Raw genomic sequence first — 17,464 nt, 5'->3', positions numbered from 1 at the left:
TGGCCAACATGGTGATACCCGTCTCTACTAAAGATACAAAAATCAGCTGGGCATGGTGTCACGTGCCTGTAATTTCAGCTACTCAGGAGGCTGAGGCAGGAGAATCGCTTGAACCCGGGAGGCAGAGTTTGCAGTGAGCCAAGATCGTGCCACTGCACTCCAGCCTGGGCAACAGAGTGAGACTCCATCTCAAAAAACAAAAAACAAAAATTAGCTGGGTGTGGTGGCACACACACCTGTAATCCCAGCTATTTGGGAGACTGAGGCAAAAGAATTGCTTGAACTCAGGAGGCGGAGGTTGCAGTGACTCGAGACCGTGCCACTGCTGGTCTCCAGCCTGGGCAACAGAGCAAGACTCCATCTCAAAAAATAAATAAATAAATAAATAAAACCTCTTAGAAAGGGACAAAAACCAAACCACACATAACCACATATTTAATGAATCATCAAGAGCACAGTGCTTAGAAATGTGGGCTGTGGAGCCAGTCGGCCTGAACCCAAAGCCAGGTCCAGCCTCTTACAGCCGTGCAACTTTGGGTGAGTTACTGAACTTCTCTGTGCCTCAGTTTCTTCCTCTGGGAGAAAAAGTTTCCTCCTCTGTGAGAGTAAAGATTTAATTAAATCTTTAAAGATTAAACTATAAGATGGTTTGTGAGATAGGTAAGATCACGGCACGTACGCAGTAAGAACCATGCCAGGTGCTTAGTGCACTTTGAGTAAATGTCAGCTAATATGAGGGTAATGATGCTCACACCAGGTTGGCCTACCAGGCATCCAGGACATTCACTCAATCGGCAAGGCCAGTTAGAGGTTAGCCCTACGGCCAGCAGCCCAGCACCAGCAGGCTACATGGCACAGGATCCCACACCAGTCCACACAGGCGCACTGTGTTTCAGGCCTGACTCAGGCAGGCGTCCCTCCAACCCTCCTGTGGGCACAGTGACCTCCTGTGGGTCAGCATTTCCTTCCGTTTCACCCAACTCTGTACTTTAGAAATGCCTAGAGCTTTGGCTTTTCCATCACACACGCTGGCTGAGAAACAGCTTTTCTGCAAATTGTCTAAAAGTGTGTTTCAAGTTTAATTTTTAGCAGCTAGAATACATTTAGCAAATCCATTTCATAAAGAACCCCAATATATAAAAGAGGGAAAGTGGAGCTTGTCTCCTTGGAATAGGGTGAGGTCAAAGTCCCTCCTTCCACATCCACTTCTAGGGGCCAGTCGGGACGGCCTGACCTCCCACACTCCTGTTCTCTGAGGTCCAGGAGATGCCTTATATACCTAGGACACATGATTTGGATGTCACACCGCATGTGCCCCTGGAGATGCTGCTGGGGCACGTAGGATAGCAGCACAGACTCTGGGGCTCTCAGACATCCTGGCCGAAGTAGGAGAATATTTAGAATAAATAAACCAGAAAGTTCTACTTGGCAAAAATGGCCAGGGGTACATTAGTAACATACCCTCAACACAGAGTTCAAAATCATCACGAAAAAAAATTTTTTAAAAAAGGCTGGGTGGCTCATGCCTGTAATCCCAGCACTTTGGGAGGCTGAGACGGGTGGATCACCAGAGGTCAGGAATTTGGAGACCAGCCTGGCCAACATGGTGAAACCCCATCTCTACTAAAAAGAATAGAAAAACTAACTGGTGTGGTGGTGTACTCCTGTAATCCCAGCTACTCAGGAGGCTGAGTCATGAGAATCACTTGAACCTGGGAGGCAGAGTTTTCAGTGAGCCAAGATCATGTCACTTAACTCCAGCCCAGAGTAAGACTGTCTCAAAAAAAAATTTTTTTTTTAATATTTAAATGGCAGTAGATGTACTCCCAACTTTAGGAGGCCAAAGTGGGTGGATCACGAGGTTAGGAGTTCGAGACGAGCCTGGCCAACATAGTAAAACACTGTCTCTACTAAAAACACAAAAATTAGTCAGGTGTGGTGGCATGCACCTGTAGTCCCAGCTACTTGGGAGGCTGAGGCGGGAGAACTGCTTGAACCTGGGAGACGGAGGTTGGAGTGAGCTGAGACTATGCCATTGCACTCTCCAGCCTGGGTGACAGAGTGAGACTCCATCTCAAAAAAAAAAAAAAAAAAAGGGCAGTGGAATATGTACTGTGAGATGCCACTTACATGGAATTTGTTAAAATCACACACTATGCATTTATAATGTGTGTGTGTATTAAACATATGTGCAAATGTGCTTGGAATGGACTGGAAAAACTTACAGCAAATTCAGGGAGGCACTTGTCTCTAGGGAGAAGTTGTTAAAAGGCCCTTCAGTTTTCATCTGTGATGTTTTATTTAAAGAGGAAAACAGGCCACAAATGCAATAAAATGTTAACAGTTGTTAAATTTGGGTGGTAGAAATGCGTTCTGGGCTGTATTACCATATAGTCAAAATCTTCTCCAGATTCACAAAAGGAGATGATGGACAGCATGCCGGGCAGAGTGGCAGGTGCCACCGCTCCCCTCCCCAGGCAGGTGCTCCGCGTGCCTCCTCCCCGCGTCCCCTCACCTGTCTGCGGGAAAATGCAGGTCACCGCCAGCCCGGTGCAGCTCACTGACGTTCTCCAGCCTGGCCAGTGCGTCCATGCGCTTCACCATCAGCTCCAGCAGGTCGCTCATCTTGCGCAGGACGCCACGGGACTCAGGGCCCCCCATCACTGTGGGCAGAGTGTGGGTATGGTTAGGGGAGGCCCGAGCAGCCTGGAGGCCACCTGAGGCCACCTGGTGTCCAGGCTGGGGCAGCTCAGACAAAGCTGGCCCCAAAGCCCCCCAGCACCAACACCAGACCCCAGCCTCAGCCCTATCTTCCCAGTCATTCCTGACCCCTTTGCTGCATTGTTTTGCGGTACAGAGAACAGCATCGTGGTGGAGTGAGAGCCCTGGGCAGCCCTGTCTCCACCAGCCATGTGACATTGGGATCATTTCCTAAGCCCTCTGGGCCTCAGTTTTGTCAACTGTAAAATGGAGCTTTAGATGTAATCTTTGAGGTGTCCTGGGGCCCAACAACCCTCATATCTGTGAGATGGCAGAAAAGGCCCAGCACTGGGACAGAAGCCCCAGAGCCCCCAAACAGCAAGCTCCAGGCAGGACTTCTAGATCAGGGTTCCTAGAAGTGTGGCCAATCACCCAGCAGCATCTGGATCTTCTAGGCAGGCTGTTAAAATTCAGATTTCTGGGCCTTGGTCTAGATTTGCCAATTCAACTGTCTAGGGTCCGGGCCCTGGGAATCTGCACTTTCCTTGCTCCCCATAGATCTGGACATGCAGGGAAGTTGGGAGCCTGTGTTCAGGGGCCCAGGGCGCGGTTGCTTCCCCAGCCCTCCTTCTCCTGCCCAGCCCCTGGGCCCTAACCCCATCTCTTCCCCATTCCTCTTCCCTGGACCCTCCTGTAGGAAACCATAATGCATGAGTTCTGAATCTCAAACTGGTCTTTGGGTTCCCAAAGATCAACTGACGAGAGCAGGTTCCCTGGGGCTGAAGCGCCTGCTCTTCCCTCTGCTCCCAGCCTGGGCAGGGGAGACCTTGTGAAGAAGAAAATTAAATGAAAATGAGGCACTTCGACCAAGATCCCATCAGCCAGCCTGCAATCCTCCACGGCTTCCTTTCTAATCATTCCCGATCATTAGCACTGCACGTGCCAGTGTGCAGGAGCGAGCTCTCGCCTTCCTTTTTAATTAAATCTGAAGGCTTCACATTGGCCCTCCACACAGTCCATAGGGTGCTGGGCTCCAGGCACTAAAATCCCCAACTCAGCTCCTCCCAAACCCCTATGGGTTGGGCTTGAAATCACTCCCCAAAAATGAGCCAGGTCACCTGGGGACACGAACCTTTGACGCTCAGGCTGCCAGTCCAGGGGCCCAGTGGAGGATGCCATGGGTTGGGCTCCCCAGAAGCAGAGCCTGGGACAAGGGTTTGAGGGTGAGTAGTTTAAACGGGAGCTAATGGAAACCTCGGCAGGAGAGTGAGGAAGAGAGACGGGGAAGCTGGGGAAGCTGGGAAAGCTGCATTGCCGAGAATGTTACCACCAGGGCGCCCAAGCTCAGCCCTGCCAGGGAGCCCCAAGACCAAGTAGAACACACTGCAGTCACCCCACCTGGGGAGGGCAAGGGGACTGGGGCCTCTGCCCGCTGACCCCCGTGTGACCGGGGCAGTCACTGAATGGCTCTGAGCTTCAGCATCCCCGTCTCAAGGCAAGAATAACAGGCCCCATCTGCAGACCAACATCACAGCACCAGGAAGGTGACAAGAGAGAGGCCACTGAGAAGAGGCAGAGCAGGGAGAGGAGAGAAGGAACTAGAGGCTGTGGGCTGAGCAGGGGCAGCCGGCAGCCTCCGCATCACCGGGGCTGCTGTTACATTTCTGCTTTGCTTCTGCCCTTCTTCCCTGGCTCCGGCCGGCCCAGCCACTGCTGCCGCGTTCCCACCCTGATATAAGTCACCCCCTGGTGGGGCTCCCCTGCCAGGTGACCCCACCTGAGGTCAGAAGGGAGGCCACAGGAGCTGGGGAGGGGCCACTCACACACCGTGGAAATGCCAGCCAGGCTAGGGCTGCAAAACAGGAGAAGTTGTGATTTCCTTAAAGACACAGGGCTCGTGGCTCCGAAGAACAGGCATGAATGGGAGCAGGGGGGTTGTGGGGGGCAGAAGAAAAGAAGGAGAGAGAGGCAGAGATGCCCAGGAAGGCTCACGGATGGGGTCGGGCATTGGAGAAAATGGGCGTATTTCCTCCCCACCCCAAGAGCTAAAGCAGCAAAGGACCCCCCCGCCGACAAGTCCCTCTACGGAAAACAGAGTGGATTTTCAAACACTCAGCTGGGACCGGGAAATTTCACACTAGCATTAAATGACACTAACTCAGGTCCCTCCAGCCTCTCAGGCCCTCCCCACGCACTCACACACTCAATCGGTTAATCTGGGCAGCTCTGGTGAGCCATTGCTCATAGCTTGGGCTGCAGTAGTCCTTCTCCAAAGTAGTGGGATAAAAACAGGATATAGATGGCTCGCTCTCTCTTTGAGCTTCCCAGAGTTGGGGGCAATGGTTTACTTTTTCAGATCACTCTCATTTCAGAGATGCCTGCCCAAGCCCACCCTCCAAATTCAATACCGAGCTTGCAACCAGTGCTTGTAGCACAGAGTAAATGAAGAGATTCCCATCATTTCAGCTAAAAACACTGGAGGACTCAGATGACCTGCCTGGCTACTGCTTTCCACAAGTCCACGGGGCACCACTGGTACTGTGACCGCTTGAAGGGTATCATGGAGTCGTGCAGTACACAGCCTGCCTGGCCTCACTGGGCAGCCCTGGTGGGCGGTTGCTCACAGCTCAGGCTGGAGGGTCCTTTCCCCAAAGGACTAAGATGGAAAAAGGAGTAACAGACCACAGCCGGGACACCGTAGTGGTGCTGTGGCCAGAGCACTCAGGCCTGACCGACCACAGAGCCTGGTCAGCAGCTCGCTCCTGCAGATGCAGCACCCCACGAGTGCTGAGCCCACAATATGGCTTTTGGGGTGATGCTGTGTTCCCTGGAGTGCCTCAGGCCTGGCACCCTGTCTGCTGCTCTACCGGTCCCACTCTCCAAGCCCACCCCAAGCTTCCTCTGCTCCTGCCCATCGCCTGAGCCCCTCCCAGAAACCTCACGGTCACAGCTCCCCACCCACACCCCACGCTCCCAGCCCCATTGCACAGGCTGAAAAACAGCTGATGGGCCAAAAACTATGAGGTCTGGCCTAGAGCTGCAGGGGCCCCTGAGAGTCGACAAAACAGAGGCTGCAGCAGCAGCAGCATGGTGGCATGGGCCCGGTCAAGAGGGGTGCGGCAGAAGCCTGGACTCCAGGCCTGCTCTGCCACGGACCAGATAGGTGGGCAGGTCACCGTCCTTCTCTTGGCCTCAATTTACTCTCATGTAAAACGAGGGGGCTGGGCTCATTGAGCTCTGAGTCTCTATCACCCTGACTTCTGTTTCTGACTTCCCCTAATTGCTTCCAGAGATTCGAGAAACGGGAAAAGAAAGAATCACTCCTATAAAAGCTGGCAGCAGGCCAGGCGCAGTGGCTCATGCCTATAATCTCAGCACTTGGGGAGGTCAAGGTGGATGAATCGCTTGAGCTCGGGAGTTCAAGACCAGCCTGGGCAACATGGCAAAACCCCTTTTCAATAAAAAATACAAAGATTAGCCAGGCATGGTGGCATGTGCCTGTAATCCCAGCTACTTTCAGGGCTGAGGTGGGAGGATTGCTGGAGCCCATGAGATTGAGGCTGCAGTGAGCCGTGATTGCACCACTGCACTCCCGCCTGGGCAACAGAGCGAGACCCTCTCTCAAACAAACAAACGAAAACCCTAAGGACATACAGAGGCGTGGGTCATTGCAGCCTGGGTTTCACAATGACCATGTCCACAGAGCCAGATCCCCCATCTGTAGTTCTTCAAGCCCCACCTCATCAGACTGGACCAAGGCAGCAAGAGTCCCACCCCCCAGTTCCAGGGGCTCAGGAGCCGCTCCTATCTTCTGCAGATGGCATGGAACTCCAGAAAGCCCTGAGACCTGGGGAGACAGCCCCGCCCCTTCCCAATGAGCCCTTGGGGTATCAGGCACATTTTCCACTCTAAAAATGCCCAAAGACAAGGCAGGGGGTGGGTACCCAGGAGGGAAGCAGGTTAGGCCGACCTTCCCCCAGTGACCCACCCCCCTAAAAGCCGCCACTGGCCCTGGGACTGTCAGCAGAGCCAGCTGACATCGCCTCCCCCGAGTCACTTCACCACTCTTGGCATCAGCTAAATTGAAATATATTTAATGTGAGGCCCCAGTGATACATCTCAGAACAGGCACATGTTCCCTCCATATTTCCATATAAATAAGGAAAGCTAGGACGCTGTGAGATACAAATAGATCCTCTCATCTACAGACGGGGTGTGTTTATTACCCACGGAGGCCCCATCCCCTCCCCAGACGCTCTGTATCTCTCTGTCTCTCTCATCCTCCTTCGTCCCCCTTTTCTTGTCCCCATCCCCACCCTTTACCATTGGAAATTGAATGAGCCCCCATCTCTCCAGAAAGCAGAGGCTTCCCTGGCACTGAGAAGGGAGCTGTGACTGGGTGTTTGTGCAGCTGGAGAAATGTGCACATTTGTCTCTCTGTCCTTGCTCACTGCAGAAACCAGCTGAGGCCACGGGCGCTCTGGGCTCCGGGCAGCAGAGAAGACAAGGACAGGCCGTGGGAGGCCGCATCAGGCTCTCCCTCAGACCTCCGGGCCCTGGCCCCCCATCCATTGAGCCTGAGAGAAGAGCCCCTGGGCCCCTTAGCACCAAGGGCCAGAGCCAGAACCATCCATGGAGCCAGGGAGCCTTCCCCAGGTTCAATTCCTGGAGGAGGCCTGGGAGGTCTGGCAGGGTGCAGTAGACACATGCAGCTGTGCCATGGACTTCCAACCTACAGACCCCTCCCAAAACACAGCCTCCTACCACTACTTTTTTTTGTTGTTGTTGTTTTTTAAACCCAAGACGGAGTCTTGCTCTGTCACGTAGGCTGCAGTGCAGTGGCGCAATCTCGGTTCACTGCAGCCTCCTCCTCCCAGGTTCAAGCAATTCTCCTGCCTCAGCCTCCTAAGGAGCTGGGATTACAGCACGTGCCACCACAGCCTGCTAATTTTTGTATTTTTAGTAGAAACAGGTTTCACCATGTTGGCCAGGCTGGTCTGGAACTCCTGACCTCAGGTGATCCACCTGCCTCAGCCTCCCAAAGTGTTGGGCTTATAGGCATGAGCCACCATGCCCAGACTCCTACCACTACTTCTTCAAGACAAGTCAGAGGGCAGGAAACAGCCCCACAGCCCTATCTGCAGCCACATGGGGAAGGAGGCCTAGGAGAGAAGGGCTGGAAGGGCAGGAGACAGGAGGAGGGCCTGGGGTGGGAAGTGGGGCAGAGCTGCCTGGGAGGGGGCGATGCCAGAAAGCCCTCCCCAGGGTCCAGGCCTGGCCCAAATGCAGCAAGAGGGAATGAAGTCAGATCTCCTCTGGGTCATGATTCCCCATGCAGCCTCCTCTCTCGAATCTTTCAGATGAGTGTGCAGAATACAGAATGAGATGTCAGTCACATTTCATCCCCCAAAGTATGCAGAGTTTATCATGAAGTATAAACAGGCACAGAGGAGAATTTGGAGGCCCCGCACATAGACCACAGTCCACAAGAGGCTGAATGATGCCCTGCTCTTCTTTTCGAGAAAAGCCTTCTCCTCCCTCCCCCTTCGCAGCCACAGTCCATGTGGGACCCCACTTCTGTCACTTCTGTCACTTGTCACTGGTTTGACAGGGGAGGAGAGATGGTTTTTCCCATTTGTACACAGATTGTTTTTTGACCAATGCAATGATTTTTTTTTTTTTGTAAATAGCAGGGCCTTAGAGGGTTTCCTTCTCCTGATTCTGCTCTGGGGTTGTCTAGACTCCACAGATTTCTTTTGTGTAACAAAATGTGCATTATCCAACAACCCAACCCTGGCCCAGAACTTCCAAGATCCCTTCCCAGGCCTGATTCAGCCAAGCAATCTGCCAAGCACCTCCCTTGAAGCCCTGATCCTTCCCTCAGGCATCTCCTAGGTGGAAACGCTGGCATCTCCTTGGTTCTCGGCAGGGCTGCCCCAGGCACTGTGTGGGGATGTAGTTTGAGGAGCTTCTCTTGCAGGATCAGGATGTTAAACCCACATTGCAAACTGCTTTCCCCGCCTCAGTCCCTGCCTTGGGTCTGCCCAAGCAAATTAGCTTGATCCAAGGATATGAAAGAAATCACGGGGAACACTGCAAATCGGGATCTAAAGTGAATCAGGGTCAGCTCTCCCAGGTTCTCAGCGGCCCCTTTTTCTCCTCCTTCTCCCAGACTTCAGTTCTGTATTCCAGGCACTCAGCTTCTGAGGCCTGGGAAATGTGAAAAGACTGGTTTGGATAAACTTGGTCTGAGAACTAACATTACAACATGTAGAATCTCCACTCCTAGGTATACCCAACAGAAATGCCTACATGTGTTTACCAAAAGACATGCACTAAAATATTCATAGCAGCGCTGTTCGCAAAAGCCCAAAACTGGAAACAACCAAATGCCCACCAATGGTCGGATGGATAAAAATATGGTGGTGTATGCATGTTCTCACTCATAGGTGGGAATTGAACAATGAGATCACTTGGACACAGGAAGGGGAACATCACACACCGGGGCCTATTGTGGGGAGGGGGGAGGGGGGAGGGATAGCGTTAGGAGATATACCTAATGTAAATGACAAGTTAATGGGTGCAGCACACCAACATGGCACATGTATACATATGTAAAAAACCTGCATATTGTGCTCATGTACCCTAGAACTTAAAGTATAAAAAAAAATGGTGGTGTACTCACATAATGGAAGGCTACACAGCAAAAAAATAAAAATAAAAATAAAAAAACAGTGCAAAAGTGTAAGTGACATACAAGATATGTATGCAACCACATACAAGATAGTGAGTCTCACACATGTACTATTGAGAGAAAAGCCACACACAAAAGACTACTCCTGTATTAGTTCATTCTCAACATTGCTACTAAAGACATACCCAAGACTGGGTAATTTATAGAGGAAAAAGGTTTAATTGACTCAGAGTCCAGCATGGCTGGGGAGGCCTCAGGAAACTTACAATCATGGCGGAAGGGAAAGCAAATATGTCCTTCTTCACATGGCAGCAGGAAGGGGAAGTACCAAGCAAAAGGGAAAAAGCCCCTTATAAAAACCATCAGATCTTGTGAGAACTCATTCACTATCACAAGAACAGCATGGAGGTAAACCACCCCCATGATTCAATTACCTCCCACAGGGTCCACTCCACAAGAAGTGGAGATTATGGGAACTACAATTCAAGATGAGATTTGGGTGGGGACACAGCCAAACCATTATCAACTCCCAAAATGATTTCATGCTCACAAAGCCCAAAAAAACAGGCAGAACTCTTCTATGCGATCAGAAGTCAGGTCATGACTATCTTTGGGTGAGTAATGACTGTGAAGTGGCATGGGGACACTTGGGGGCTGATCATGTTCTGTTCCTTGATCTGGGTTGTTAGTTGCATGGATTGTTCATTTGTGTATCTTATACCCCATTAAAAAGTTTAAGCCCATGCACATGCACACACATGCACATGTACACACATATGCACACACAGCTCTAGTCCAATTGCATGAACTTGGGCAAGTGCTCTCCCCCTATGTGGTTCCATTCATCTTTAGACCCAGACCTGCAGTTAGGGTTGGACTCCCACCCCCATACCCAAGCAAAACTGCACAGCACGGAGCACAGCAGGGCTCCCACACCCCTTGTACTCCGGACCACTGAGCCTGATCCTGCCCAGATGGGGCAAGAGCCATGGGGTAGGTGAGTTACCTTGACTCTCCAACCCCCTTAGGGAGAGAGGCATAAAAACCAGACCCCGCCAAAAACCCCTCTTCTCCCCGACCCCTAATTCCCACCTCTTAGACCCCTGACCTTTCTGGAGGTTCAGCTTCCTCAAGGCCTCTGTAGCAGCCCACCCAGATAGGCACACCCCCTTTCCAGGGGTGGCAGCCAGGTACTCTATGAATCTCTGTCTATACTCCATCTTCCCATGCACCACTTTTCCTACCAGCCCTCCCTCAAGCCACCCTTCCGGTGCACCTTCACGACTGCCTCCTCCCACCCCTGCCCACCTCAATCCTCAGCCTCTCCTACATAGACATTCCAGCATCTCCTTGGTCCTCTTCCATAAACACGCTTTGCTGCAGTGCCCCCGTTTCCAACTCAAAACATCCATTAAGTATTGATGGAGTGCTTGCCATTTGACAGATGCTGCTGAGGCCCCTTCCCATGCTTTATCTTAGCACAGCCTCACGACAAGCCTGGGAAATGGGGATTACCATCCCCATTTACCAGAGGAAAATTTGGAGGCTCAGAGACTGAGGATCTCTGCGAGTCAGAGACGGGATAAATTAACTTACACTCAGGCTTGAATGACTAATAAGTGTGAGATTCCTTCTGAGAGCTTTTGCAAGTTTAAAGAAGTGTATGTGAAACCAGAGGAATGAATCTAATGATGAGATGACAGATGGCATAATAAGAGCCCCTCAGCACCCACCCAGATGACAACCTATTCAACTTGGGATGTCTACAATATTCATCGCTGAGAACAGGGGAGCCAGATACCCAAGCCCTGCAAGTTCAAGAAGGTGGACTTCAAGGAGAGACTTCCCCAGAGGGGCAGGGAAATCTCACAGAGCCAGCCTTCAAACAGTTCCAGAAATCCACTTGTCTCAGTTTCCCCACTACCCCATGTCCCTCCTTTTGATCAGTGACCAAAAGAACCCCCATGATACAGTGGGCAGGACTCAGTTCTGACCCCCACCCCTCCTTAGGTGAGATGAGGTGGGGCTGGGCCCAGTTTCAGGAGGAGGGCTCCCAGTTGGTCACTCTTGTGCCATGTGGCACCAACCATGCTGGGTAATGTTCACGTGTGAGCCCCTTCAATCCAACCTCTGCAGAAGGTCACTGCTGTCCTTCTCTGTAGGGAAGCCAGGTGACTCGGCCAACGGCACACAGCTGGTAGGTGATGACCAGGATGCAAGCCCAGACCCACCAGACCTCCAAAGCCCATGCTCTGATCTCCATTCCACTGCCTTGCAAATATACTGTGGGCAAGGAGTGACGGGGCCTGGGAGAGAGCTGTGTCCCAAAAGCTCAGAGATAAGACATTTAAGCCTATGGCCAGACCCGTCCCCACATGGCCACAGCCTGGGCCAAAGACAAGGATATGTGTGCCTCAAGGGTTCAGGTGTAATATCCAGAGACTGCTCACCCCGACACCCAACTAAAGAAGCAACAGTGGCAGCCTCTTCTGAGACCCGGGAGACCCTGGCTTAAAGGCCCTAGCCTGGCCTGAGAACCCAGGCCAGAGGAAGCCTGATGACAGCTGCCAGACCAGAGCCAAAGCGCATGGAGGGTCACACAGAGCAAGTCCAGGCCCCCTCCACTCACATCCACCTACAGGGCGGCCAGAAAGCCAGGTACAGGGCTAGGCTCAGAGACAGTTCCTCTTTGACCCACAAACACCCTCATTCATCTCACACTTCCCTTGCCCCACAAAGGTACCTTCTGTGCGGATGGTGAATGGCGAGTCCCCCAGGCGCCGGGCTGAGAACTGGCCTCCCAGAGATGTCATCAGGAAGCAGAGAGTGAAGAAGCCGATGCCCAGGACAAAAAGCCTGCGGAGAGGAAGGAGGCGGGTCAGGAGGGCAGGAAGGGCCATCGTGCTCCGGCGCTCCACCAAGTACCGGCTGCACAAATGCTTTAAGAATGAGTGCATGAGTGAAGGAAGCAAAGGAGAATGAAAGGATGGGGGCTGAGCTCCAGGCCCAGGAGGGCTCCCCCACTACAGGATAAAGAGAGCTCGACTACAAGATGCTGGCCCCGAGCCACACGAAAAACCACAAGGCAGAATGACGCACACTTAGGCATGAGGCGGGCGGGCTCTAGCCTCCAAGCGGAGCTGGTTCATTAACAGCTGCAGTCCTCAAAGTGTGGTCCCCAGACCAGCAGTCGGCATCACCTGAGACTCCTTAGAAATACCAATGCTGGGCCCAGACCCCAAATTACTGAATCTGAGGCTCTGGGGTGGAGCGAGCAAGCTGTTTTAGCAAAGTCTCCTGAAGATTCCACCGCATGCTAAAGTTTGACAACCAGTGATGGACACAGCAGGGCCCGAGGCCAGCTAGAGGGCAAGGAATTGGTCCAGACAAAGCCCACCTGGACCCTATCAGTCACTCAGGCCACCCTCAGTGCTGTATGCAGAGGCCTTGCTGCAGCAGTCATGAACTTGTTTGAACACCCCCAACCACTTCCACTACTATATGGTAAGATCTCCAGGGCAGGGCCACATGGCCCATGCCCAGGCTGCCCCCAACACACATCTCCCCTAGGCAGGCACACCCAGGGTCATCAGCCTGCACCACGGACTGGCCAGGGTGTCCTCATACCTGTGCAAGGGATGTAATATAGGTGTGTGTGCTGTCACACTGGGTCGGAGGGAGAGCTGGCCAGGACAGGACTCCTGTTCCTGCCTTCAACACGTAGTTATTGATTATCCACCAGAAGCCAGGCTCTGGGGTAACCCCAGGGGGACAGCAGGGAAGAAGGCACAGAACCCTTCCTCCCTCAATCCAGACCCAGGGTCCCGCTGCTTCCCTCATCAATCCTAGGCCCCAAACAGGAGAGCTGAGCTCGCAGCTCCCAGCCTTGGGGCTTTTCTGGGACCTTGAACCTATCAGGGGACTTGATGAACTGGCAGAGCTGAGAGGGGCACCCTCCCACCAACCCCAGATCGGGGTGAGGAACCCTCTCTTGTGTGGAGTCAGGCTCCCTGGAGAGAGCCCCACAAGTCATGCCAGAGACCTCCGGGCTTTGCCCCTCCACTCCACACCCTCAGGTTCCACACTTGTTTGTGTCTTTAAGCAAGACTTGCTTTATGCATTTTAATCTTCATTATTTGAAACTGGCAGAGCAGTATTTAATTAAAATTTGGTCCATTAAAGAAAACACATAATTGCAGAAGAAAATAAAAGGCACAACAAAATTCCCAGCCCATATTTAAAGGAAGCTGTTAGAGATTTGGGCAGAGAGGAGGAGAACCCCAAAGCAGAGAGGTGCTTGGGAGCTTCCCGAAGGGGAGACTCAAAGACCACACCCTCGACAGGAAGGTCAGGAGACATGATTTGGCAGGCGAGACCACACAAGGGACACTTCCCTCAGCACAGAAGGACACCTCACTTAATTCCACCAAGCCTGGGGGTGGGGCTCAGATCTTGGGGTCCCTCAGAGGAAGTCGGGAGACTCTAGAGACAACAGCCACAGCCACGGCACAGGAAAGGTGCTGTCCCATGCTCGGGAGATCCCAGGGGAAATCAGCTATTTGTCCTCCCAATCTGAGGACAAGGACGGACTTCCCCCACTCATGTCTCTAGTCCCTAGGGAAGAGGCCAGGGGAGCAAGGGAGTTGTACTTAGAGCTGGGGACCTGGGCTGCCCACCAGGGTCCAACAACCCTGCTATGAGAACAGTGTCTACCCCCTTTAACCCCGAACCTGAAGTCCCCCAACACACCTCATCTGCATCTCCCTCTGCCAGCCCCCGATCCTGGGATTCAATGTCCCCCAAGGCAGCTGGGGGGCATTTGGAGTGGGCTCAAGTTAAAATGGTTTCAGCCATCCATGTATCCACTCAAGCAACATTCCAGGGGCACCTATGGAATAAAGACTCTGCCAGCAGCCCGGGGAAAACCAGAGAGAACAGGACCCCAGCCTGCCTTTGAGGATGAACAAGCTGGGGTGCTATAATTGGAGCCTGCCCCCCACCTCAACTGAAGGGACTCACTGATGATGGCTGCGGGTCTCCGGGAAGCCCAGGGAGACCCTGGGGTGAAGTTACACAACTTTGGGGACCCATGCAGCTCCACCCCTAGTCCTGCCTTCAGATAAGGGCCTGAAAAAAAACCAGGGCAGGACGAGACAGGGACGCAGCCCTGGGGCGCGAGCGCTGTCCATGGTACTGGGGTCCCGCGGCTGCTTCCAATCGCGCTAGGAAACATCCAGCCGCCCGGAAGGCGGGACCTGAATGGGGTCAGAAGAGAAGGGGTGAGGACCCTCCAGCCTTCCCAGTCAGCTCAGGGATTCAAGGGCTTCCCTGGAGGAGCAAGGCCCTTTTCAGAGACGCCCGCTTCCCGCCCTGCTTCCCATGGGCTCCCGAGGCCCCTATCACCGCCTAGGGCCTGCACCAGCTCTCCGGGCCTCCCGGAGCCCTGAACCGCAGCGGTCCAGCCTGACCCCTGCCGTCCCCTGGGGCTGCCTCCTCAGCCCAGCAGGCAGGCCCGGTGTGCTGGGAGGCGGGCGCCAGGTGAGCCACCGTCTCCCCACCCCCATCCCTGTCTGGAGCCAGCAGGGAGACCACAGTGGGGCTGGGCGGGACCGGGACTCTGGCCGAGACCTGGAGGGCAAGGGTTCAGGGCCCCTGCCAGCTCCGCCTTCGCGGGCTCCCTCCTGCGCCCGGAGCCCACCTGTGGCCGCGTCCCGAGTCCGGCCCCTGCACCGGGGCTGTCACTCCCCCAGCTTCCTCACTGACCAGCTACCCAGGGGGTGACACTCTGGCCCCGCCGAGCGTCCACCAGGCAGCACCCCCTCCCCACCCCACTGCGGGCCGGCTCTGCGGGTGCCTGGGAGGAGAGGGGGCTGCCCCGGCACCGCTGGGCCCTGGGGGCCCCTGGCTGGGTCCAGTGAGTCCTGTGCGGCCCCAACCCTGCCTGGCCTGGGCCCCCAGGTGCTGGCCGCCCGAAGCATGTCGCCTTCGCTTCCGCCCGCCCGCCACGCTCCGCCGCAGCCCCGGCTCCAGCCGCCCCATAGCCTCGCAGCGCCGCCCCTACCCCCGCCTCTCCGACGCCTGCGATCGGGGGCGAATCCGGGATGAGCAGGTCCTCGGTCTAATCTCGGGACCCTCTCGTCGGAGCCAGGCCCAAGCACCGTGGGGAGGAGAGCAGTGCCACCAAAGGCGGGGGAAAGGGTGGCACAGGCGGAGGGGTTGGGTGTAGCCGACCTAGGGGCAGACAGGAGGGACGGGAGGGACCAGAGGGGGAGCTCCTGGGCGCCGCTCACTAACTTTGCCGCCCGGATGGGACCGTCCGCCGGGTGAGGAAGGACCCCGAGGGGCTAGGAAGGGGCGGGCAGGCTGGGGCGACTTTCTGGGCCCAGGACCACCACCTGGGGGTTTTCTGCCCCCATTCTTACCTCTGCATCCCGAGTCCTCTCCAACCCTGCCCAACTCGGGACAGGTCCCCGAATACCACACCCCTCCCCACCCACACCCCGCACCCCAACCCCATCCGTTTCCCCAGCCCAGGCCCACTGGTCATCACCAGGGGTTGAAGCATGAACCTCCCCTTCTGCCGCCGGGACTTGCACGCTCGCAGGAACCGACCTCGCCCACCTCCATCCTGCGCCCCCCGGGGAAAAGACCAACCAGGAGGGAACTTTACCGAAAGGGTCTCAGGGTGACCAGGCATCTTCTGACCATTATCTTCCCATCGGGGTTGACGGTGATCATTGTTCAAACTTGTTGGTGCGAGCAGCCGCGGGCGAGGCCGGACGCACCGTCCTGGGCCCAGTTCTCGCCGCTTCCGGGCCACGAACCCTCTGCGGGCCGAAGCAGCGTCCGAGCGAAGCTGGGAGCGCGCGGCTCGGTGGCCTCGCTGCTCGGGCCTGGGAGGGCAGCGGAGGGAGCGGCGCGGCTGCCGGAGGGCGGTGAGGGCGCCCGGCCGGGCCGTCTCTGCGTCTCCGCCCTCCCCGCTTCACATTTTGGGGGCCGGGAGGCGGCGCGCCCCCAGACCGCCGGCCACGCGTCTGCCTGCTTGGGCTCGCTCGCTGGGCGGGACGGTGCCGCGGCGCGCAGACGGGCTCCCCGCGGCGGGCACCCTCATCCCCGGCCCCGCGCCCTCGGTGCCAGCTAGAGGCGGCCCCGGGCCCGCGCCCGGGACCCCAGCGCCTCCGGGCCGCGCCGATCCTCGGCCCCGCGCCGCGCCGCGCCCATGGCTCTCGACTAGGGCAACCCGCGCCCGCAGCCCGCCCGCTCGCTCCGCCGCCCGCGCTCTGGTGTCCGGCGTCCGGCCGCGCGCCGCGCTACGCCCGGAGGCGCCGCATTGTTCCTCGGAGGAGGCGGCTGAGCGGCGCTGGGGCGGCCCGGGAGCGGCCGCTGCGCTTCCAAGGCGCGCCGGCGCCACCTCGTGGCCGCAGCCCCGCTGTCCACCCTGCCCGGGGCCGTGCGGGGCTGGGACGCCGAGGACCCGCTTCGAGGACCGGCGGGCGGGGGTCCCTGCTCCTTCCCCTGAGCCAAGCTACTTCCCAGGGCGCCACCAGCCCCGAGGGCCGAAAGCTGCTTTGGCTCCCGCAGAGCACAGAAGAGATGCGCACCCAGCGGAGACCTTTCTCTTCCGCCAGGTGCCTCCACGGGCTTCCTCACCAGCCGCTTCCTACCGATCGGATTTCGCTTGGCAACACACGCCCATCTTCTGCCCCTCCCTGATCAGAAACTCCCGTGGCTCCTCTTTGCTTACTGATCTGAGTATAAACTCAGCCTGTGGTGTGGGGCCCGATCACAGAGCCAAGTGCAGGGGCGTACTGAGTTCTAGCCCCAGATCCTCCACTAGTCAGTGGGCGATCAAGTGTGCACGTCTCAGTCTCCATTATGATAGTGACCAGAAGCTCACCAAGGCCCCTTGCAACCCTAAAGCATGTAGCATCTCATGTCATCTCTTAGCATCTAGGCGTCCTCCCCTCCTCCTCTTCGCGCTTCCTGGCTTTGGAGATGTGTTTGCAGTTGCAGAGATAGACAGAGGCTCCTGGGAGCTCGCAGAGCCAGCCTGAAGAAAGCTCTCCCGCT

The 17,464-nt window shown here is 55.6% G+C and overlaps 1 protein-coding gene across 6 annotated transcripts in view; it reads right to left on the bottom strand.

Annotated features, from left to right (window-relative positions):
* The window catches only part of MGAT5B (alpha-1,6-mannosylglycoprotein 6-beta-N-acetylglucosaminyltransferase B), an 80,617-nt gene extending 63,867 nt beyond the window's left edge, over nt 1–16,750 (bottom strand). For 4 of the 6 annotated variants that reach the window (XM_077968851.1, XM_077968850.1, XM_077968852.1 and 1 more), the window contains exons 1-3: nt 16,065–16,750; nt 12,138–12,250; nt 2,516–2,663 (exon numbers count right to left, since the gene is read on the bottom strand). In XM_077968851.1, the coding sequence (XP_077824977.1) occupies nt 2,516–2,663; nt 12,138–12,250; nt 16,065–16,132 (329 nt within the window). In that variant the 5' untranslated portion in view covers nt 16,133–16,750. 6 annotated transcript variants of the gene reach the window in all.
* Nucleotides 16,751–17,464: the final 714 nt, after the last annotated feature.

This window comes from Macaca mulatta, chromosome 16 (assembly GCF_049350105.2).
Source record: "Macaca mulatta isolate MMU2019108-1 chromosome 16, T2T-MMU8v2.0, whole genome shotgun sequence".
NCBI lineage: Eukaryota > Metazoa > Chordata > Mammalia > Primates > Cercopithecidae > Macaca > Macaca mulatta.
The sequence above is the reverse complement of the archived record's forward strand: the minus strand, read 5'-3'. Positions and strand labels throughout refer to the sequence as shown.